Here is a 23390-nt window from a genome sequence, read left to right on the forward strand (position 1 = left end):
TAAATAAAAATAAAACTTTACAACTTGGGCCACTTTGACAATTTGGCCTGATTTTCAACTAAGTATGGGTGGATTTCTTGATTGGGCTTGGAATCTTCTTATTGGGCCTCGCCTTCAAGAATTTGGGCTTTTGTGACTCGTATCAACTTTTCTCACCCTTTACACTATAAACCTGCATAAAATAAAATATAGTGGTAAAATAAAATAAAAGAAGAATCCATATAGAATTACACTTCTTTTATTTTATTTTTAGAACAAAGTTTTTTAAACCTTATTAAATATCATCTATTTGATATTGATTAGAATAAGGTGTTTTAGTCTTACTAGAATATGGCTTTACAAGCCTATAAATAAACATAAGAATATGGCTTTACAAGCCTATAAATAAACATAGTCTATTCCTCTTGTAAAATAATTCGAATTCGACATAGTGAATTTTCTTCTCCTCTGCCCGTCGTTTTTTTCCCGAAAGGGTTTCCACGTAAAAATCTGTGTGTTTATTTTATTTTATTTTTTTATTTTTCACAAATGTTATTAGAGCCATGCCCTTGTGCTCCTAAAAGTGGCCACACTTTATACTCACATAGGTAGATCTTTGTAAGCACTAAATTTTTGTCCGACTAGAGTTTGTGTTTAATTTTCAAAATTTCAAAAAAAAAAATTTTAAAAATAAAAATTGCATTTTGACCCCTAAACTTTTCCTAAATTTCATTTTGACCCTTAAACTTTCTTTAAATTTCACTTAGACCCCTAAACTTTCATTAAATTTCATTTTAATCCTAAATTTTCTAAAAATTACATTTAGCCCCAGAAGTTTTGCTGCATTTGTGATTTGGTCCTTCAGACAAGTTACGTGATTTGGGGCACCCACTTCCCAGATTTTCAGGCCACAAACATGGGTGGCTGCTCCTTCTTCACCTACCACCTGCAAAAAGGAAGCAAATATCAACTATAAAATGGGTTTAAAACCCCAAAATCAAACCCACACCCACGAAAAAAATAAAAAAAACTTGCAAAAAGAGAGATTTTTTCGAAGGAAAAAAGAAGAAAAGAGAAGAAAAGAGAAAGAGGAGAAGAAAAGAAAGAGTACCGGCATCGGAGGAGGTAGCGGCGGCGCAAGCGGTGGTGGAGGCTAGACTTTGAAGAAGAAGAAGGAAGAAGAAGGAAAAAGAAAAGAGGAAGAAGAAAGAAAGAAAAAAGAAAAAGAAAAGAAATAATAAAAAATATTATAACAGTCGGGTCAACCCGACCCAACCCACCTACGACCCGATCCGACCCAGCAGCCCAAGAAAAAACAACAAAAATAAAAAAGAGAAACAAGCCCAAAAAAAAAACCAAAGCAAAAAAAAAGCAGCAAAAAAGAAGAAGAAAGAAGCAGAAAAAAGAAGAAGAAAGAAGCAGCCCAAATGCAGGCCCAGCGCAGCAGCAGGCCCAGCAGGCCCCAGGCCCAGCGCAGTAGCAGACCACCCACACCAGCAGGCCAGGCCCAAGCCAGCAGCCCAACCGGCCAGCCCAGCAAAAAAAAAGAGAAAAAAGAAAAAGAGAGAAAAAGAAAAAAGAAAAAACAAGAAAAAGAGGTTCAATTCGTGTAACCCGTTCGACGAAGCTCGTATTTCGGTAGCTTTTCGGTAATTTCGTTTATTTTATTTTAATGCTCGTATTTTTATGTTATTTCGTTTTAATATTATTAGCATTTTATGCATATTTATATTTATATTTTTAATTTAATTTGATTTTTATTTTATTTTATTTTAAATAATTTTAATAAATAAGGCAACGAATCGATTTAACATAAAATCGTTGATTTCATCGCTATGTTGGGTGAATATCACTGGTTTGCGTTAAACTCGATACGCCCTTTTAAAAATAAAAAAATATTCAAAAAAATTGTAATTTCAATAATCCTCGTGCTTTTAAAAATTCTCATGTTTCAAAAATCTTCGCGTTTTCAAAATTCTAGTGTTTCAAAAATTTTCTTGTTTTCAGAAAAAATTTTCGTGTTTTATAAATTTCCGTATTTTCAAAAAAATCATGTCTTTCAAAAATTTTCGTGTTTTCAAAAAAAATGACCGTGTTTCAAAAATTTCCGTGTTAAAAAAATCTTCGTATTTTCAAAAAAATTTCGTGTTTCAAAAATCTTCGTGTTTTCAAAAATTCCAGGTGTTTCAAAGATTTTCGTGTTTTCAAAAACTCCGGTGATTTTAAAAAAATTCGTTCTCTAAAAAATTTCCGTGTTTCAAAAATTTTCGTGTTTTAAAAATTTTCGTGTTTTAAAAATTCTCGTATTTTAAATTTTTTTAAGAAAAAAATTGTGTTTCAAAAAATGTCTTGTTTTAAAAATTCTCGTGTTTCAAAAAATGTCGTGTTTTAAAAATTTTCGTGTTTTTGAAATTTCCGTGTTTAAAAATTCTCGTGTTTTAAAAAAAACTTTCATTTTTTAAAAAAAATTTTGTGCTTCAAAATTCTCGTGTCTTAAAAAAAGTTTTCATATTTCAATCGGATCACGACTAAATATTAAATGGAACTCGTATTTTTGAAAATTAAGACAACATGTGTTTAACGAGATACCAATTTTGGGCGTCGCGAGGGTGCTAATACCTTCCTCGCGCGTAACCGACTCCCGAACTCTAATTTTCTCTGGATCTTCACGTAGACCTAAAATTACCTCTTTTTTAGAAAAGTTTAAAAATAAATTTTTCTTCTAAAAAGAGAATTTATTAGGTGTCCGATCACACCTATGAAAAAAGATCGGTGGCGACTCCCTTTTCAAATAGATCGAGATTTTGTTTTCAAATTTTCAATATTTATTTCGATTAGCGCCCGTGCCCAATTTTTAGGTTGCTACAGCTGGCGACTCCGCTGGGGAAAGCCTTTTTGAGAGTCATGTCTGGAATTAAACATGTTTTGTCAAAATTTTCAAATTTCCTTGTTCAAAGTAAATATTTGGTCGTGATCCGAAAATCTCGTTTTCAAAATTCATGCATTTGTATCGTGCTGTAAATATTTCTTCTAACTTGCTTATTTGGTTGTTTTTCAGTTTTTAATTTTTATGGTTTTAATTTTGGTTTAGTTTCTTTAAGTGAAACGTAAAGGTTTATGAGTTGTTCCCCACACACCGTGCACTTGTATTTTCGCATAACATGAGCTCTCTACCCGGGCTCCGTCCGTTTAAGTGAAAGTAAACGCTACGCCTTCGTGAGTTAACTCGTCCCTCCGTACAGGCTAGTGAATACTTTCGGGTTACATATGATTTATGCTTTCGTGAGTTAACTTGTCCCTCCGCATAGGCATAAGTAAATGTAACCCCTCGAATTGAACTCGTGAGCCTGTGATAGGCTATGACCGAGGCTCCGTGTTAATCTTAGTAGATGATAGTACGGGCAATTCGAGTACCTATCTAGAACCAAAACCGCATATAATGAACCATACGAGCCACCTAACTAGAGCCATGCTGAACCTCCGTCCGTTTAGTAGTCACCAAAATAAGTGCACGGGAGGAACGCCTCTTACCTTTTGCACTTTCGCTTTCTATGCAAGGGAATCGAGTCCATTGGACTAAGTAGCTTAATTTGTTAGATTTTCCACAATTTTTATCTGATCATATGTGTTTTGCTAACCAATGTTGTTTGTCTGTATTTCTATTTTTCATCATGCATCATATACATCTTGTTAGGAAAGGGTTGATTAGAGATTGGTTGCCAAAAAGGGGTTTCTGATAGAGGAGTCAATTACACAAGTGACCGAAACGTTGTGTAATAGACTCTTTTGATTAAGGAAATGCCTAAATAGGGGCTATCTTGAAATTAACACCAATTTCTTGCATTTCTTTCATGACTAACAGTCATTTGACATTCATGCATTCATTCATTCATTGCATATTCCATACTCGTTCGCTGAGGTTAAAACATACAATTCGCTAGTTGTGCATACCATACGGGAAACCAGGGACATTCCACGGAAAATTGCCTAGCCTTTAACAGGAGAGTTCAAGGACTAATTGATGCGGGTATCCTATGATTCGATAGTACCAGTAATGCAACTGGGAACCCGTTCCCTAACCATACTGAAGGGAATGTGAGCACAGTGGGGAAAGAAGATGAATGGCAAGTCAGAAGATGTGTTTCAGAAATAAGGACGCCTCTGCAGAAAATCTGAGAGGCACTGGTTAAGAATGGATTGCTCTGTCGCCCCGGCGATAATCTCAGAAAAGAATGTCAGGTTCTTTATGATTTTCATGGAATTGTAGGGCACGACATTCAATCATGTGAGGAATTTAAAAGGTTACTGCAAGACCGGATAGATAATAAGGAGATTGAGATCATTAATGAAGGAGGGGCCAATGAGAAAGAAGTATGTGCCTCTGACAATCGATCGTCAGGTTGTCCGTATAGCGCCGATCGACCGTTGGTAATTTATTACGACGCGATGAGAGAGCCATTGAAACCACAGATGGTAATTGAAGTACCATCTCCTTTCCCGTATAAGGACAACAAAATAGTACCGTGGAGATATGATGTTAATATCGTTACACCGGAAGTTGAAAAGTCCAAAGCCATAATTGAAGATGTTGAGGAGGTAGGTCATTTTACTCGAAGTGGACGATGCTATTCTAAAGAAGTTGAACCGGTAAAGAAAAGTAGCGACTCGAAGTAAAAAGGGAAAGCAGTGATGCACGAGGTCGAAGTCGAGCAAGAAATTCCACCCGTGCAAGAAACTAAAAAGCCTGTGAATGAGGAAGAAGCTCAAGAATTCTTGAAATTTATTAAGCACAGCGAATATAGTGTGGTGGAACAACTGAGCAAGCAGCCAGCACGAATCTCAGTTCTATCTCTACTGTTAAATTCAGAGCCACACCGGAACGCTTTATTGAATGTGTTAAATCAAGCTTACGTGGCCAACAACATATCTGTCGAAAAGCTTGATAGGTGGGTAAACAATCTGAATGCGGACAACTTCATCTATTTTAGTGATGATGAGATACCGCTAAATGGTAGAGGTTCGGTGAAAGCGCTGCATATCACGACCCGCTGCAAGGGCTACATAATACCGAACGTACTCATCGATAATGGGTCAGCATTAAATGTTATGCCATTGGCTACACTTTCCAGAATACCGATAGATTTGTCCTACTTAAAGCCCTGTCATTCCACGGTAAGGGCATTCGACGGGACGAGGCGTGAAGTCATGGGAAAGATCAAAATCCCTTTGGAAGTGGGCCCCTACATCTATGAGGTCGAATTCCAAGTCATGGACATTACACCCTCTTATAACTGCCTTTTGGGAAGACCTTGGATTCATTCTGCTGGAGCAGTCCCATCATCTCTCCATCAAAAAGTGAAATTCATCATGGATGGCTGTTTGGTCACAGTCGAGGGCGAAGAAAACATCATCGCATCTATCTCTGCTGATGCGCCATACCTGGAAGTAAGCAAGGATGCAGTGGAATGTTCCTTTCGATCCCTTGAATTCATCAATGCCACTTTCGTCGCTGAGGGAAATAGAATTCCGATGCCAAAACTGTCGAGAAATACCAGAATGGGTGTCAAGTTGACCGTAGGAAGGGGAGCTCGTGCGAGAAGAGGTTTAGGGAGACATCTGCAAGGAATAGTGAGGGCTTTAAAGCCAGTGCACCACAAGGCCCGATACGGTTTGGGGTTCCAGCCTGACATGCGCCAAAGAAGAAGACAGTGGAAGAAGGATCAAGAGAGAAGAATTGCAAGAACTTTGGGCCGAGAACCAAAATGGGAACCAATAGAGTACCCTCCTTTGTCAAAAACATTTACATCTGCGGGAATGATGTACCCTGGACAAGAGGATCCACGAAACATGCTGGGATTAATTGAAAAGGATTTTCAGAATGCTAGTATAAATGTCATTGACAAAGAAGCTGGTGCAAGTAAAGATGTCTCGAGGATACGCCCTTGCCCTCCTGGTTTCATGTTGAACAATTGGATTGCTGAGGAGCTTCTTGTAGTTTATAAGCCTTCAGAGTAATGCCAAACATCAACCTTCTATTGTGTCCTTAGATATAATAGAGTTCTTTTGTAAGAGTTTGCATTCGCTCTTTATCATTTAAATAAATTTCAATGAAGATGTATTTTGTCATGATTTTTCGCATTATCACTAATTTCATAATCATTTTCTCATTTCATAGCCTATCCTTACATTTGCCTCATTGCCATGACATAACATTTTGTTTGTTGTTTCCAATACTTGGATGTCCCCCGATAGCTTCCTTTTCCATTCAACTTTCAGGTGCTCAGATATTGATGACATGAATAAGCCCGTTACGAATCTTGAAATTGATGTTGAGAAGGCTGTTTGCTTAGGAGAATTTGAAGCCGAAGAAAATGCTGAAGATTATGTCTCGTCTCCTGAATTGTTAAGAATGGTGGAACAAGAGGATAAACAGGTTCTGCCTCATGAAGAGTCTGTAGAAACAATAAATTTGAGCACTGAAGAGAGGAAACAAGAAGTGAAGATTGGGACTTCTATCTCAGAAAGTACCAGGCGTAGTTTGATCACTTTACTCCGCGAATACAAAGATGTTTTCGCGTGGTCATACCAGGACATGCCAGGGCTAGATGAAGATTTAGTGGTCCATAAGCTCCCATTAAAGCCAGAATGCAAGCCCATCCAGCAAAAATTAAGACGGATGAGGCCCGAAATGCTGTTGAAAATAAAAGAGGAAGTCAAGAAGCAATTTGACGCTGGCTTCCTACAAGCCTCCAAATATCCAGAATGGGTGGCTAACATAGTCCCGGTACCAAGAAAGATGGAAAAGTACGAATGTGCGTGGATTACCGTGACCTAAATCGAGCAAGCCCAAAAGATAATTTTCCCTTGCCACATATTGACACGTTGGTGGACAACACAGCAAAACATTCATTGTTTTCTTTCATGGATGGATTCTCGGGGTATATTCAGATCAAGATGGCTTCTGAGGATATGGAGAAAACTACCTTCATAACAATGTGGGGAACGTTCTGCTACAAGGTGATGCCATTCGGGTTAAAGAATGCTGGGGCAACATATCAGAGGGCTATGGTGACGTTATTCCATGACATGATGCATAAAGAAATAGAGGTCTACGTCGACATATGATTGCTAAATCTCGAGGAGAAGAAGAGCATGTAATGAACCTCAAGAAGTTGTTCGAAAGGCTGAGAAAGTTTCAGCTAAAGCTTAATCCAGCCAAATGTACATTCGGGGCTACCTCGGGAAAGTTGCTAGGCTTCATTGTCAGTGAAAGATGTATCGAAGTTGATCCAGATAAAATAAAAGCCATCCAAGAATTACCACCTCCGCGCACGCAAAAGGAAGTTAGAGGATTTTTAGGGAGATTAAATTACATCGCCCGATTTATCGCTCAACTTACCAACCAATGCAACCCAATCTTTCGGCTTCTTCGAAAACATAACCCGGGAGAATGGAACGAGGAATGCCAAGTGACCTTTGATAAGATAAAACAATATTTGTCCAGTCCTCCAGTGCTAGTACCGCCAACTCCGGGAAGACCATTAATTTTGTATCTGACAGTGTTCGAAAGTTCAATGGGTTGCGTACTGGGACAACATGACGAGTCAGGAAAGAAAGAAAAGGCGATCTACTACCTCAGCAAAAAGTTCACTGAATATGAGGCAAAATATTCGTCCGTTGAGAAATATTGTTGCGCTCTGGTTTGGGTAGCTCGGAGACTCAGACAATATATGTTGTATCACACGACATGGCTAATTTCAAAGCTGGACCCAATAAAATACATGATGGAATCGTCGGCACTATCAGGAAGAATGGCACGATGGCAGCTCCTCCTTTCGGAATATGACATTGCCTATGTAAGTCAGAAGTCAATAAAAGGGAGCGCAATAGCTGACTTCTTAGCAACTCGAACGACAGAGGAATATGAGCCTTTAAGATTCGATTTCCCAGACGAAGACTTAATGTGCATCACAGAAATAGAATCCGAGTCATCAAAAGAGAAGTCATGGAAGATGTGCTTTGATGGTGTGTCAAATGCTTTAGGGCATGGAATTGGAGCAATCCTGGTATCACCAGACGGGAATCATTATCCGTTCACTGCAAGACTGAACTTCTTCTGTACCAATAATATCGCAGAATATGAGGCCTGTATCATGGGGCTTCGTGCAGCTATCGAACGAAACATCGAGATCTTGGAGGTGTACGGGGACTCAGCCCTAGTAATTTACCAAATCCGTGGAGAATGGGAAGTGAGGGACTCAAAATTGATTAAGTACAGCGATTTAGTGGCTGGATTGACCAAGGAATTCAAAGAAATAACTTTTCATTACTTCCCACGAGAAGAGAACCAACTGGCTGATGCCCTAGCCACTTTGGCTTCAATGTTCAAAGCAAGTAGAGAAGCAGAAATAATGCCCCTCAAAATGAGCATATACGAGGTCCCTGCACACTGTTGTAGCATTGAGAAAGAAGTAGACGGACGGCCTTGGTTCCATGATATCTTAGAATATATCAAGAATCAAAGGTATCCCGAACAAGCGAATGAGAACGATAAAAGAACAATTAGAAGAATGGCAGCGGGATTTGTTCTTGATGGGGATATCCTGTATAAAAGAGGAAAGGATCAGATGCTTTTGAGATGTGTGGATGATGTTGAAACCAGAAAAATACTTGAAGAGGTCCATGAGGGAATTTGCGGAACGCATGCCAATGGTTTCAATATGGCCAGAAAGATCATGAGACTCGGTTATTATTGGCTGACAATGGAAAGTGACTGCATCAATGTTGCCAGAAAATGCCACAAATGTCAAATCTACGGCGATAAAATTCATGTAGCCCCTTCACCCCTTCATGTCATGACTTCTCCGTGGCCTTTTTCTATGTGGGGCATGGATGTCATAGGGCCAATTTCTCCAAAAGCTTCAAATGGACATCGATTCATTTTTGTGGTTATCGATTACTTCACAAAATGGATTGAAGCCGCTTCGTTTGCCAATGTGACGAAGACTGCAGTGTGCAAGTTTTTGAAAAAGGAAATCATTTGCCGTTATGGTTTGCCTGAAAGAATCATCTCAGATAATGCCACGAATCTGAACAATATGATGATGAAAGAAGTGTGCGAGCAGTTCCAAATAAAGCATCATAATTCCTCGCCCTATCGCCCAAAGATGAACGGGGCTGTTGAAGCAGCTAACAGGAACATTAAGAGGATCATTGGGAAAATGACTGAGACATATAAAGATTGGCACGAGAAACTTCCATTTGCTTTGTTTGCATATCGCACATCTGTGCGAACATCTACGGGAGCAACTCCTTTCTCTCTAGTCTATGGAATGGAAGCTGTGCTACCTATCGAGGTTGAGATCCCCTCTCTGCGAGTATTGATGGAATCAAAGTTAGAAGAAGCAGAATGGGTTCGAGCTCGATATGATCAGTTGAACCTCATTGAAGAAAAACGTCTAAGGGCAATTTGTCATGGGCAAATGTACCAAAAGAGAATGATCGCAGCCCATGACAAGAAGGTACGACCAAGAAAGTTCCATGAAGGAGAACTCATTCTAAGAAAGATTCTCCCAATACAAAAAGACCTACGAGGAAAATGGGCACCAAATTGGGAAGGACCATACGTTGTAAAAAAGGCATTCTCAGGAGGAGCTTTAATCCTTACCGAGATGGATGGGAAGGAGTTACCGAATCCGGTGAATTCAGATGTGGTGAAGAAATATTATGCTTAAGATGAAAACCCGAAAAGGGCATCTTAAAAAAAAAAGGATCAAGGCGAAAACCCGAAAAGGGCGTCTTGATTAGTACAAAAAGATTAGGATGAAAATCCGAGAGGGCGTCCTAATGAAACAAACCTGGCGGTCGAACGGTAGGTCAAGTAGTGAGACTACAGTATTTGAAGCACTTCTGAAAGCTCAAAATTTTCTACGCAAGAAGCCATGCTCGAAAAGATTATTGATTGAGGAACGTGGAAGAGTTCATGTGTTGAATATCTAGAGCATTTGTATCCGTTGTATACAACCTTTTCTTTCTTTTTGACATTTTTACTCTCATTGGTTAACTTTCTTTGTTTGCCACATTTGAAATAAAGGAATATGAGATATCCTTTTTGTCCCTACCTGACCATTCTCATGTATCTCATTATGTGTTTATTTAATGATAAATAGTGAAATGACATGCTCTAAACAAAAGAAATGTCAAGCATTACCCGGATAAGAATTTGATAAGTGCAAGATCTTCAAAGCAAGAACAAAGTTTAACCAAGGGCAAAAGGGTGATATCTGAGAAACGTCGATTACTCGTAAAGCTCGAAGACAGGTATGAGGCCTGAAGAGAAGGTCGAGAATCAAAGCAATGAACGCAGATCCTCAACAATCGTGGCTAAATGGACATACGACAAACATGCTTAAGGAGCACCGCATAATCATGTAGGCATAAAAGCATTTAAGACAAACATGTGCATATCATGATACATGGCATATACAGGTACTCCAACAGAGCAAGAAATCTTGAATGAGAGTCGCATTGAATCAAAGGAAAAGATACCCGAGTTCTACCAAAGGACTGGTTTTGGTATTTTAATGTTTAATGTTCATGCTTTCCAAGGAAAATCAACTCATATCACGAGAGGTGAGTTGAGCCTTTTAATTTCTGTTTTTCAAAAATCAACTCATATTACGAGAAGTGAGTTGAGCCTCGGGGCAGGCCAAGGTATTTTTAGTTTATGTTTTAAATTGACTCATATTGCGAGAGGTGAGTTAAGCCTTTTAATTTTTGTTTTTCAAAATCAACTCATATTGCTAGAGGTGAGTTGAGCCTCAGGACACGCTGAGGTAATTTCAATTTCTGTTATTTTTCAAAAATCAACTCATATTGCGAGAGGTGAGTTGAGCCTTTTAATTTCTGTTTTTCAAAAATCAACTCATATTGCGAGAAGTGAGTTGAGCCTAGGGGCACGCCAAGGTATTTTTAGTTTATGTTTTAAATTGACTCATATTGCGAGAGGTGAGTTAAGCCTTTTAATTTATGTTTTTCAAAATCAACTCATATTGCTAGAGGTGAGTTGAGCCTCAGGACACGCTGAGGTAATTTTAATTTCTGTTGTTAAAAAAAATCAACTCATATTGCGAGAAATGAGTTGAGCCTCAGGACACGCTGACGTAATTTCAATTTCTGTTTTCAAAATTCAACTTATATTGCGAGAAATGAGTTGAGCCTCAGGACACGCTGAGGTATTTTCAATTTCTGCTTTTCAAAATTCAACTCATATTGCGAGAAATGAGTTGAGCCTCAAGACACGTTGAGGTAATTTCAATCTTTGTTTTCAAAATTCAACTCATATTGCGAGAAATGAGTTGAGCCTCAAGACACGTTGAGGTAATTTCAATTTCTGTTTTCAAAATTCAACTCATATTGCGAGAAATGAGTTGAGCCTCAAGACACGTTGAGGTAATTTCAATTTCTGTTTTCAAAATTCAACTCATATTGCGAGAAATGAGTTGAGCCTCAAGACACGTTGAGGTATTTTCAATTTCTGCTTCTCAAAATTCAACTCATATTGCGAGAAATGAGTTGAGCCTCAAGACACGTTGAGGTAATTTCAATTTCTGTTTTCAAAATTCAACTCATATTGCGAGAAATGAGTTGAGCCTCAAGACACATTGAGGTATTTTTAGTTTATGTTTTAAATTGACTCATATTGCGAGAGGTGAGTTAAGCCTTTTAATTTTTGTTTTTCAAAATCAACTCATATTGCGAGAAATGAGTTGAGCCTCAAGACACGTTGAGGTAATTTCAATTTCTGTTTTCAAAATTCAACTCATATTGCGAGAAATGAGTTGAGCCTCAAGACACGTTGAGGTATTTTCAATTTCTGTTTTCAAAATTCAACTCATATTGCGAGAAATGAGTTGAGCCTCAAGACACGTTGAGGTATTTTCAATTTCTTCTTCTCAAAATTCAACTCATATTGCGAGAAATGAGTTGAGCCTCAAGACACGTTGAGGTAATTTCAATCTTTGTTTTCAAAATTCAACTCATATTGCGAGAAATGAGTTGAGCCTCAAGACACATTGAGGTATTTTCAATTTCTGCTTTTCAAAACTTAACTCATATTGCGAGAGATGAGTTAAGTCTCAAGGCACGCTGAGGTATTTTCAATTTCTGCTTTACTAATTCTACTTTTCAAATCAACTCATATTGCAAGAGGTGAGTTGAGTCTCAGGCCACACGCTGAGGTCTTTTCAAATTCTGTTTTTAATTTCTGTTTTTTAATTTCTGTGTTTCAAAAAAAAAAATCAACTCATATTGCAAGAGGTGAGTTGAGCCTCAGGGCACGCTGATGTATTTTCAATTTCTACTTTTCAGTTTCTGTTTTTCAAAAATCAACTCATATTGCGAGAGATGAGTTGAGCCTTTTAATTTCTGTTTTTCAAAAATCAACTCATATTGCGAGAGGTGAGTTGAGCCTTTTAATTTCTGTTTTTAAAAAATCAACCATATTGCGAGAGATGAGTTGAGCCTTTTAATTTCTATTTTTCAAAAACCAACTCATATTGCGAGAGGTGAGTTGAGCCTTTTTCTATTTTTCAAAAATCAACTCATATTGCGAGAGGTGAGTTGAGCCTTTTGCAAATTCTGTTTTCAAAAATCAACTCATATTGCGAGAAGTGAGTTGAGCCTTGGCTCACGTGCTGAGCTATTTTCAATTTCTATTTTAATGTCTAGTTTTAAATAGTCAATTCATATTGCGAGAAATGATTTGAGCTCAGGATCACATGCCGAGTAAAGAATAAAGATTGGACAATTGAACAAAATTTAGTGCTTTTAAGTCTTTGCACTATCCTTGTTTCACAATGATAAGCAAAGAGGGGCAGTTGTAAGCACTAAATTTTTGTCCGACTAGAGTTTGTGTTTAATTTTCAAAATTTCAAAAAAAAAAATTTTAAAAATAAAAATTGCATTTTGACCCCTAAACTTTTCCTAAATTTCATTTTGACCCTTAAACTTTCTTTAAATTTCACTTAGACCCCTAAACTTTCATTAAATTTCATTTTAATCCTAAATTTTCTAAAAATTACATTTAGCCCCAGAAGTTTTGCTGCATTTGTGATTTGGTCCTTCAGACAAGTTACGTGATTTGGGGCACCCACTTCCCAGATTTTCAGGCCACAAACATGGGTGGCTGCTCCTTCTTCACCTACCACCTGCAAAAAGGAAGCAAATATCAACTATAAAATGGGTTTAAAACCCCAAAATCAAACCCACACCCACGAAAAAAAATAAAAAAAACTTGCAAAAAGAGAGATTTTTTCGAAGGAAAAAAGAAGAAAAGAGAAGAAAAGAGAAAGAGGAGAAGAAAAGAAAGAGTACCGGCGTCGGAGGAGGTAGCGGCGGCGCAAGCGGTGGTGGAGGCTAGACTTTGAAGAAGAAGAATGAAGAAGAAGGAAAAAGAAAAGAGGAAGAAGAAAGAAAGAAAAAAGAAAAAGAAAAGAAATAATAAAAAATATTATAACAGTCGGGTCAACCCGACCCAACCCACCTACGACCCGATCCGACCCAGCAGCCCAAGAAAAAACAACAAAAATAAAAAAAAAAGAAACAAGCCCAAAAAAAAACCAAAGCAAAAAAAAAGCAGCAAAAAAGAAGAAGAAAGAAGCAGAAAAAAGAAGAAGAAAGAAGCAGCCCAAATGCAGGCCCAGCGCAGCAGCAGGCCCAGCAGGCCCCCAGGCCCAGTGCAGTAGCAGACCACCCACACCAGCAGGCCAGGCCCAAGCCAGCAGCCCAACCGGCCAGCCCAGCAAAAAAAAAAGAGAAAAAAAGAAAAAGAGAGAAAAAGAAAAAAGAAAAAACAAGAAAAAGAGGTTCAATTCGTGTAACCCGTTCGACGAAGCTCGTATTTCGGTAGCTTTTCGGTAATTTCGTTTATTTTATTTTAATGCTCGTATTTTTATGTTATTTCGTTTTAATATTATTAGCATTTTATGCATATTTATATTTATATTTTTAATTTAATTTGATTTTTATTTTATTTTATTTTAAATAATTTTAATAAATAAGGCAACGAATCGATTTAACATAAAATCGTTGATTTCATCGCTACGTTGGGTGAATATCACTGGTTTGCGTTAAACTCGATACGCCCTTTTAAAAATAAAAAAATATTCAAAAAAATTGTAATTTCAATAATCCTCGTGCTTTTAAAAATTCTCATGTTTCAAAAATCTTCGCGTTTTCAAAATTCTAGTGTTTCAAAAATTTTCTTGTTTTCAGAAAAAATTTTCGTGTTTTATAAATTTCCGTATTTTCAAAAAAATCATGTCTTTCAAAAATTTTCGTGTTTTCAAAAAAATGACCGTGTTTCAAAAATTTCCGTGTTAAAAAAAAATCTTCGTATTTTCAAAAAATTTTCGTGTTTCAAAAATCTTCGTGTTTTCAAAATTCCAGGTGTTTCAAAGATTTTCGTGTTTTCAAAAACTCCGGTGATTTAAAAAAAATTCGTTCTCTAAAAAATTTCCGTGTTTCAAAAATTTTCGTGTTTTAAAAATTCTCGTGTTTTAAAAATTCTCGTATTTTAAATTTTTTTAAGAAAAAAATTGTGTTTCAAAAATGTCTTGTTTAAAATTCTCGTGTTTCAAAAATGTCGTGTTTTAAAAATTTTCGTGTTTTGAAATTTCCGTGTTTAAAATTCTCGTGTTTTAAAAAAACTTTCATTTTTTAAAAAAAATTTCGTGCTTCAAAATTCTCGTGTCTTAAAAAAAGTTTTCATATTTCAATCGGATCACGACTAAATATTAAATGGAACTCGTATTTTGAAATTAAGACAACATGCGTTTAACGAGATACCAATTTGGGCGTCGCGAGGGTGCTAATACCTTCCTCGCGCATAACCGACTCCCGAACTCTAATTTTCTCTGGATCTTCACGTAGACCTAAAATTACCTCTTTTTAGAAAAGTTTAAAAATAAATTTTTCTTCTAAAAAGAGAATTTATTAGGTGTCCGATCACACCTATGAAAAAAGATCGGTGGCGACTCCCTTTTCAAATAGATCGAGATTTTGTTTTCAAATTTTCAATATTTATTTCGATTAGCGCCCGTGCCCAATTTTTAGGTCGCTACAATCTTATCAAGAGTGTTTTAGTAATTATAACACTCTAACATATTTATGTTATGGGTCCGTTAAAAGTACATTACAAATCCTTCCCTTTATCATTACGAGTACCTAGCAATTTAATCTTAAGATGAGTTTATTTATAGTGCTAACAGTTACATACTAATTATGTACTTTGTCTCATTGAACTTAAGACTTGACGTTATACTAAGCGTTAAGTCAAGTTTCCATCATGGGTGACTCTAATTAATAGGCTTGAGTTCTATCCCTTTTGAGGTATTATTGACTGCATCTCTAGCAAGATCTTTTGTCAAAGGATCCACCAAGTTGTCACTTAACCTCACATAATTAATAGTGATCACTCAATCAAAGATTAATTGTCAGATATAGCTATGTCTTAATCCAATGTGTTTAGACTTTCCATTTTATACTTGGCTATATGCATTTACTAGAGTAGTCTCGCTACCACAATAAATAGAAATAGGTGAAATTGGTTTAGGCCATAGAAATAAATTATAAAGCAAATTTTTTAACCATTCTGATTTGCTAGATGTAGCAACTAATGCAATAAATTTAGTTGTCATGGTGGAATACATGTTTGTTTCTTGGAACCCCAAGAACCAACATATCCACTAAGAATGAAGATCCATCCATTAGTAGAAGCATGATAGTCCAAACTTGTAATCCAACCAGCATCCGAATACCTTTCTAAAACTGAAGGATACCCATTATAGCACAACCCGTAGTTAAGAGTTCTCATTAAGTACCTAAGTACTCAATTTACAGCTTGCTAAAACAAAATACTTGGATTACTCGTGTACTTACTCAATTTCCTAAAAGCACATGCAATATCTGGTCTTGTACAATTCGTTATGTACATAAGACAATCAATCAGACTTGAATAATTCAATTGACCAATTTTCCTACCAGTATTAGATACTAATTTTATTTGAGGATCCATGGGTGTAGATGCTAATATATAATTGAAAAGATAAAATTTTTTAAGCATATTTGCAATGTAATGTGATTGTTATAAAGTTATAGTGCTTTCCTCTCGGGTTATTTTAATATCAAGAACAACATTTGTTACACCCATATCCTTTATAGCAAAGTTGCTTGACAAGATCTTTTTAAGTATTATGCATAGAAACACTCAAGATCTGGACCCGATGAATCGGATTTGGTTGAAGGCATTATACAATGCACAAATTTAATTAAAGTATATTACATTTATTTATTAAAAAATAGTTGCAAAAATTTTAACCTTTCGGAATTATTATAAATGAAAAGGTAAAAATAAAATGATATAAAAATTTTACTTTCAGAATATTAATGGTTTGTATTGTGATAAATTTGTATTGATTTTATTTTTTTTAGGGTGAAGAATAAATAAAATAAAATAAAATAAATTTATTTGTAAACATTATGCAATTTCACTGTTTATAGCGTAAAGAATGTGAAGTTATTGAATATGTTTGATATTATTTTTATTCAAAATTCTTTTAATTTATTTTTGTACTTTTAAATTGTTGAATATGTAAAGTTATATTTCATATATCACTGAATATGTTTGCAATTAATTTAAAATTTTCAAGAAATTTAATTTAGTCATGTCACTAAGAAAAAAATTAAAAATAATTAATTTAACAAATTTAAAATCATTTCATTATTTTTTTCTCTATTTTTTAATATACGAAAATTAAGAAAATAATATAAAAAGTGATTTTTTTAAAAATATAATTGTTGTCATATAATATTCAAACATTTTGACACAACTTCTTTTTTTTCATTTTTACATATTGAATACAAATGTGCCCTATATATAAATATAATGCCACTTGTCAAATACTGAAGCATGCCACCTAAGCTTTTTTTCTCTAAAACATTATTGTAGTATAAATATATATTAATTTTAAATTTGAGATTAGATAATAATACTAGAATAATTTATGGATAATAAATGAATTCAAATATTTCAACATATTTTCGTATTTGGATTTCAATAATTCAAAAAATATAAGTATTCAACTTGTTGTCATTCCTATAAAAGGGGAACATTGAATTTTATTCCCAGATTTAGGTTTCTATTACGAATCTTCAATCAAATCTTATCTTTGCCTTTTTTTTTTTTTAATGGAATCCATGTATCTTCCATTCTGTTTTGTGATTTATGAAGACAAAACCTTTTAGGATTTTTTTCTGTTTTTCTCAATCATCTTTTAATATTTATAAAATTATTTCCACAAAATATATGTTTAATAAGCATAATATCATATAGGTATACTATAGATTTATGTTTAAAATTTTACACATTTAAATTGTTCTATTTATATATACACAACTAACACTAAAGAAAACATGAGATCAAAATGAACATTTTCCCAAAATTGCTTCAACATGAACAAATTACTCAAGTTAACAAGAAGTCTGCAACATTTTTAGGTGAGTTGCGATGGAAGTACTAATGATTGAGAGTTTCCTTGTAACATTTCTAATACTTTAGTCATTGATGGTCGGTCTACTGGATTGGTTTGAGTGCACCAACGGCTCACTATGATTAGTTTCCTTGTTATTTCCTCTTCCTCTACAGATATTACTTCATTAGGATTGCAGTTCATGGGTTGATCAAGATGGTTATATATCCATAAGGGAAAATATGTTTCACTAGTTTGGGAACCCTCAATATTTTTATTTTTTCTTCCTCCGATCATTTCAAGGAGCATCATTCCATAGCTGTAGACATCTGATTTATGAGAAACACCACCAAAATTTCGACAAAACACTTCAGGAGCTATATATCCAACAGTTCCTCTAGCACCTGTATTTGCAATAATGCTTTCCTTTCGTTCACATAACTTAGACAAACCGAAATCAGAGATTTTGGGACAAAAGTTTTCATCTAAAAGGATATTGTGAGGTTTAATGTCGAAGTGCAAGATCCGAGTGTTGCAACCTTGATGCAAGTATTCGAGTCCTCTAGCGATGCCAATTGCAATGTTGTACAAAGATTTCCACTCTAATTGACAACTTTGACTACGTGGTCCTTTATTATAAATAAACCCGTCCAAAGATCCATTGGGCATGAATTCATAAACCAAAGCTCTTTTTGATCTCTCAAAACAGAAACCCAAAAGAGTCACTATGTTGACATGAGAAGTTCTACTGATGCTGGCTACTTCATTCATAAATTCCTCTCCATTATCTTTGAATTCACTTAGGATTTTGACCGCCACGAAACGACCGTCCAGCAATTTTCCTTTGTATACACTACCATACCCTCCTTCACCTAATTTATCTTTAAACTTATTTGTCATTTTCTTAATGTCTCCATAAAAATATCGATTCGGAGCTAGAGAACCAAACTTTGCAATGAATTCTTCAATCCTAGCATTGCCGTTCTTCTTCCCCTTCCATAGATGACTTGATGGTGATTTCCCTTTTAACCTTAACACAAAGAAGCATATAGCAGAAACCAATACAACGGTGATGGTTACAGCAACCGTCAATCCTGTTCATGGTGTATTAATCAACTTTTACTTAATCATTTATAAATGAATATCAATAAGATTAATTAAGTAAAAAATTATTACTTAAAAAAAATGAATAGAGTTAAACAAAAAATCTTAAAATAAATAATAGGCTTAATTCAATAAGAGGCCTTTTAATCTAAACTTTATTCATAACCACAGTTGGCCTTTACTGATACACTCCATTTTAAAAAAAAAAGGTAGAGCCAATCAAGAAGTGCCACATTAGCACCTTATTAAAACCTAGTTAAATAAAAAATTATAATAATATTAAATAAAAATAATTATATTAATGTTAAATAAAATAAAAAATATCCCTCCCCTCACCATCACTCACCCGTACCTAGATCTATTCATAAGCCAAGCTATTCACTTAGGCTCGAAAGTCTGCCTGAAATTTGAGAGGGTTATGGTAAAAGGATTATGCTCAGAAAATTAAATTGGGTAACAAAATTAGGTCCGTTTAAAATATGGATTAGGCTTAAGCTCCCAATCGGATCCATTTTTAAATTTATAATATTTTATATTATTTTTTATATATTATGTAAGTTATAACACATTGAAAAATGAACTTATACTAAATATATAATACTACTCTAATATAAACATTAAAATAATGTTAAAATGACTATATAAAAAAATAAAAAATTAAATATTAAAATAATATAATATAAATATTTTAAAAAATAATATGGACGAGTTTAAAATGGGCTTGGATTAATTTTTTTGCAAATATGGGTATGTTTGAGTAAAATTTTAGACTATAATGGGCTGGACTAAGTTTAGACAAATATAAAGTATATTAATATTATAATTAGACTCGACCCTACTCAATCTATGAGCACATTTACTCTAACCCTTCTCCCTCTCTCCCCCACTAACTGAAGGTTACTAGTTCTATTTTGGTAGAATTATAATTCAAATCCAAACTAGTTAATTGATTCAAGTACATTGTCACTCAGATGAGGAACCACTTTCAGATAATAGTAAAAAAAAAAGCCTATAAGAAAACCAAGTTTCAATAATAATAAAAAAGAAAGTAAAATTACTTTTAAAAAAAATAATTTAAAAACATTTTATTCAACTAAATTTAAATAACAAAACATTTGATGAATAGAAATTTTGATAGTAGAACAAATTGATTCATACCTATAAATATTAGATTCAGCCTCGATTTCGATTTAGCTTTGGATTCTGCGAGTAAAATATATGGCAGAAGCAGTAAATTAGTTTATTCTGCAGTTTTAATCATTTTAATAATTCCAACATTTTTTTTTAAGATTCTAACAAAATTCAAATGAAACCAGTATAATGAGTTTCTTGAGGAAAAAGCAAAGTATGATTTATATTTGATAAAATAAACGTACTGAATTGGATAATAATAAATCATAAAAATAAAAACAAAAAAAGTTGAAATAACTTTTTTTTGTTGATGATGTATCATTATTTCAATAAATTTATTTATATAAAAAATATTAATGGAATGGATAAAAGTTACATACAGAATGTTTTGGTGTTGAATTGTCCTCTAAAACCAATGCTGATGCCTACCTAACAAATATTAGTTTGTCATGTTTAGATCTTTGTATGTATGGGTCTCGGTAATTTAAGAGACTAGTCCAAGGTGCCTGTTTGAAGCAAATGGCTACTTCTCAACTAACTTGAAAAGTACCCTCACTGGTTTAGGGGCTTTTGATTAAGAGAGAGAGGGGCAGGAAAGACGGTAGAATATCCAAACCCGAATCAAAGACAGGCACTCGACTCTATATACAATAAAATAGTGAACTAAGGGGATCACAACGGCGAAGGGGGCCAATCGAGGAGACTGGAGGAGCTGGATGCAGCGATTCGGAAGTAGCGAATCGTCTTCTTTGCAGTTTTTCAGGGGAGTGGCTATCAAGCCCAAAATTCCTTTATTCGGCTATTCAGATAATTTTCTATATAATGAAACAATTGTGTTGTATATTTGTTTTATAAATATTATAAAAATTACTTTTTATCGAAATCCTAAAGTTGGGAGTGTTATTATGATGTCTTACATACCAATTTTATTATAAGCATTTATTTTTTTAAATTTTATATAAAATATATATAACACTTCAAATTAATATTTATTTTTTTTAAAATAATGATATTTTAGTAATTTAACAATTGAGACGAGATCTAATTATATTTGATCATGGGTCAGGCCACCGGCGTAAGTCCAAAGACCCGTACAAAAATTAGGAGGATTTGAAAAAAAAATGCTCGAAAAATTAGCTTGGATAAAAAATAAGGTCCACTTTCTAAACAAGTCGAGGGTTAGACAAATTTTTTGGTCTAGGCCTAGTTCAGCCCAAATTACATGCCTATAATTTTTTTTTGTATTTTCAAGTTTTAAGAAACATTTATTTTAATATTTTTAGTGTATTCGATGTCTTATATTTTTAAAAAAAATTTATATAAAAATAATACGGTTGGGTTGGGTTGGGTCGATTAGGCTCGAGTTTAGCATTTTAATATGGGTTGAGTTAAGGTAAAATTTTAGACCTACTTTTCAAGCCGAGGTAGGCCTAGACCTAAAATTTTGCATCGACCCAACTCGGCTCATGATGAAGTCTAGATCTAGTTACTGGCAACACCAACTCAATCAAAATATTTATGTATTCTTAATCTGATATATTTACATGTTTAAATTTCATTTTATTAAAATTTAATCTATTTTTTTATTTTAATATTATATACATTTCATTTGTTATTATTAATTAATTTTAAAAAATATATTTAATTATTTATTATATACTATTTAAAAAAAATCTTTTATGTTTTAAATACATAATTTTGAGATGAGAAATTTTAATTTAATATAAATAGTTTTGATGCATTTGAACCAGACAGTGACGGTTGGTAATGTAAAAGCTCAAGATCCCGTAAGCTGTCTGCCTTTAACAATGGTTGGCTGCTTGATGTTATGGGGTATCCGTTGCAGTTCACTAGGTGTCGTCTTGTATCTATATAAAAGGTGTTCTTATTCTTTATGCTTTGCTGGTTAGACGTTATTGGGTTGTTTTGACTCAAGTATTGTTTTTTCTATAACTTGTAATCTTTTTATTCATCAATAATGTCACTATTCTAATAAGATAATATCCATAAAACCGTATATAAAACAGATTTTAATTAATTATTAAAGTTTAATCCAATAGAAATTTTTGATAACATCATTTTTAATCATTTTGAAATAGTGAGACTTGAACAAAGAATTTTTAAAGGTATAAAAATTACATACCTCGGGCAGTCGTTGGGGATGGTGAAGAAATAACGCGAATGCATTGTCCGTCATCGTGCGAATTGTCAAACATGAAAGGGCAATAGCAGAACACTGTTTGATTCTCCGCCGGCCCAAAGAAACCGCAGGCTCCGCCGGAATCATTGCACTTCCCGCAAGCTTCGCTGTCCTTCCAATACCATTCTACTTCCACTCCTCTTTTCAAGGCTTCTTTCAACCCCAACAAAGAATTCAGTGATCCCTCCAGGGAAGATCGAAGAATCGGAACAGTAACATTAGCCGAGCATCTCTTCGGTCGGATATTACTTCGCGTCGCAACGGAAACGTTACTGTAAATGGAACCGGCGTTATCGCAAGGGAAGAACCCGAGAGTACTGCTTGAGGAGATGGAAGATTGGCAGTCGTAAAACAAAGTAACGTTGGCATAACCAAGACCAGGTGAAAACAGCTCGGAATCGAGGACCGAATTCCGAGTTGGGATAATTTGAGGGCTACAAAGGCCATCGTACTTGATGAGGTCTTGCCTCGCAATCCTTAGAATATGACGATCCCGATGGATGGCCAGAACCCGATATTCTATATCACTAATTACGATCGTTGTTGTATTTTTGTTGTCGCAGCGAAGCTCGAGACCGAGTCGTCCACATTCCATCGCTCGTTGGCCACCAAAGAAAGGAAATCCGGCGGAGATATTCCCGCATTTGAAGACTGCATCGCGACAGTTCTGGTACAGATCATGATCGCTTAGTGAAAGAGGAAAACCGAAGATGATGAAGAATAAGGAAAAGTACAGACGAAGTGGAAGATCAGGTAATGATGATGAGAAGCAATGATAAATCATTCTCTTTTTTTCTTTTCTGAGGATTGATGGAAAACCGAACAAGGCAAATTAGGGAAGTACAGATAGAAAGGATTGATTGGGTCTAAATAAAGGGAAAGTTTATCAAAAGAAAGACTTAGACTATAAAGTTGACTTGAAAAGACTCATGCAGCGTGATTTACATTGTGACCTGAATTTTGCACTGTTCCAATTTATCGTTGTCGTAGTAAAAGCTCCATTCATACTACTGATACCGAATCATTTTTAAAAATAATATAAAGTGCAAGATTTAAGGCGTACAGATTTTAGATTCATAACGTTATTTTATTTTATTTTTAAGATTTAAGACGTAGAGATTAAAATTTATTTTATTTTCATACCAAAACCAATGATATTAACATTTTTTTACCATGCTAATAATTAAATTTATTTTTTAAACCCGAAAAATAAAAAATTTTAAAAATTTAAAATTCTACAAAGAGTATGTACCTTGTTATAAAGATCTGTTATAATTGTGTTGAAAATTTCTAACACATTTCATAACTGCACGGCTAACACTAAAAGCAGACACTAGACACAATACGCGGATTGCCCGATTACTCAAGACAACTTCAACATGAAAAGACACCGACACATGGCCAGGCCCAAACAAAATTTTAGCCCCGTTTTTTTGGCCCGAGCTTGG

At 34.8% G+C, this 23390-nt stretch overlaps 1 protein-coding gene across 1 annotated transcript; it reads right to left on the reverse strand.

Moving 5' to 3' along the window:
• Positions 1-17410: 17410 nt before the first annotated feature.
• On the reverse strand, positions 17411-22766 carry LOC107912748 (LEAF RUST 10 DISEASE-RESISTANCE LOCUS RECEPTOR-LIKE PROTEIN KINASE-like 2.4). Its single transcript, XM_016841055.2, has 3 exons — positions 21886-22766; positions 19770-19814; positions 17411-18601 (listed from the first exon to the last, which is right to left on the reverse strand). The coding sequence occupies exons 1-3, from the start codon at positions 22724-22726 to the stop codon at positions 17532-17534; spliced, it is 1956 nt and encodes a 651-aa protein (XP_016696544.1). The 5' UTR covers positions 22727-22766; the 3' UTR covers positions 17411-17531.
• Positions 22767-23390: the final 624 nt, after the last annotated feature.

Source organism: Gossypium hirsutum, chromosome A11, assembly GCF_007990345.1.
Source record: "Gossypium hirsutum isolate 1008001.06 chromosome A11, Gossypium_hirsutum_v2.1, whole genome shotgun sequence".
Classification (NCBI taxonomy): Eukaryota; Viridiplantae; Streptophyta; class Magnoliopsida; order Malvales; family Malvaceae; genus Gossypium; species Gossypium hirsutum.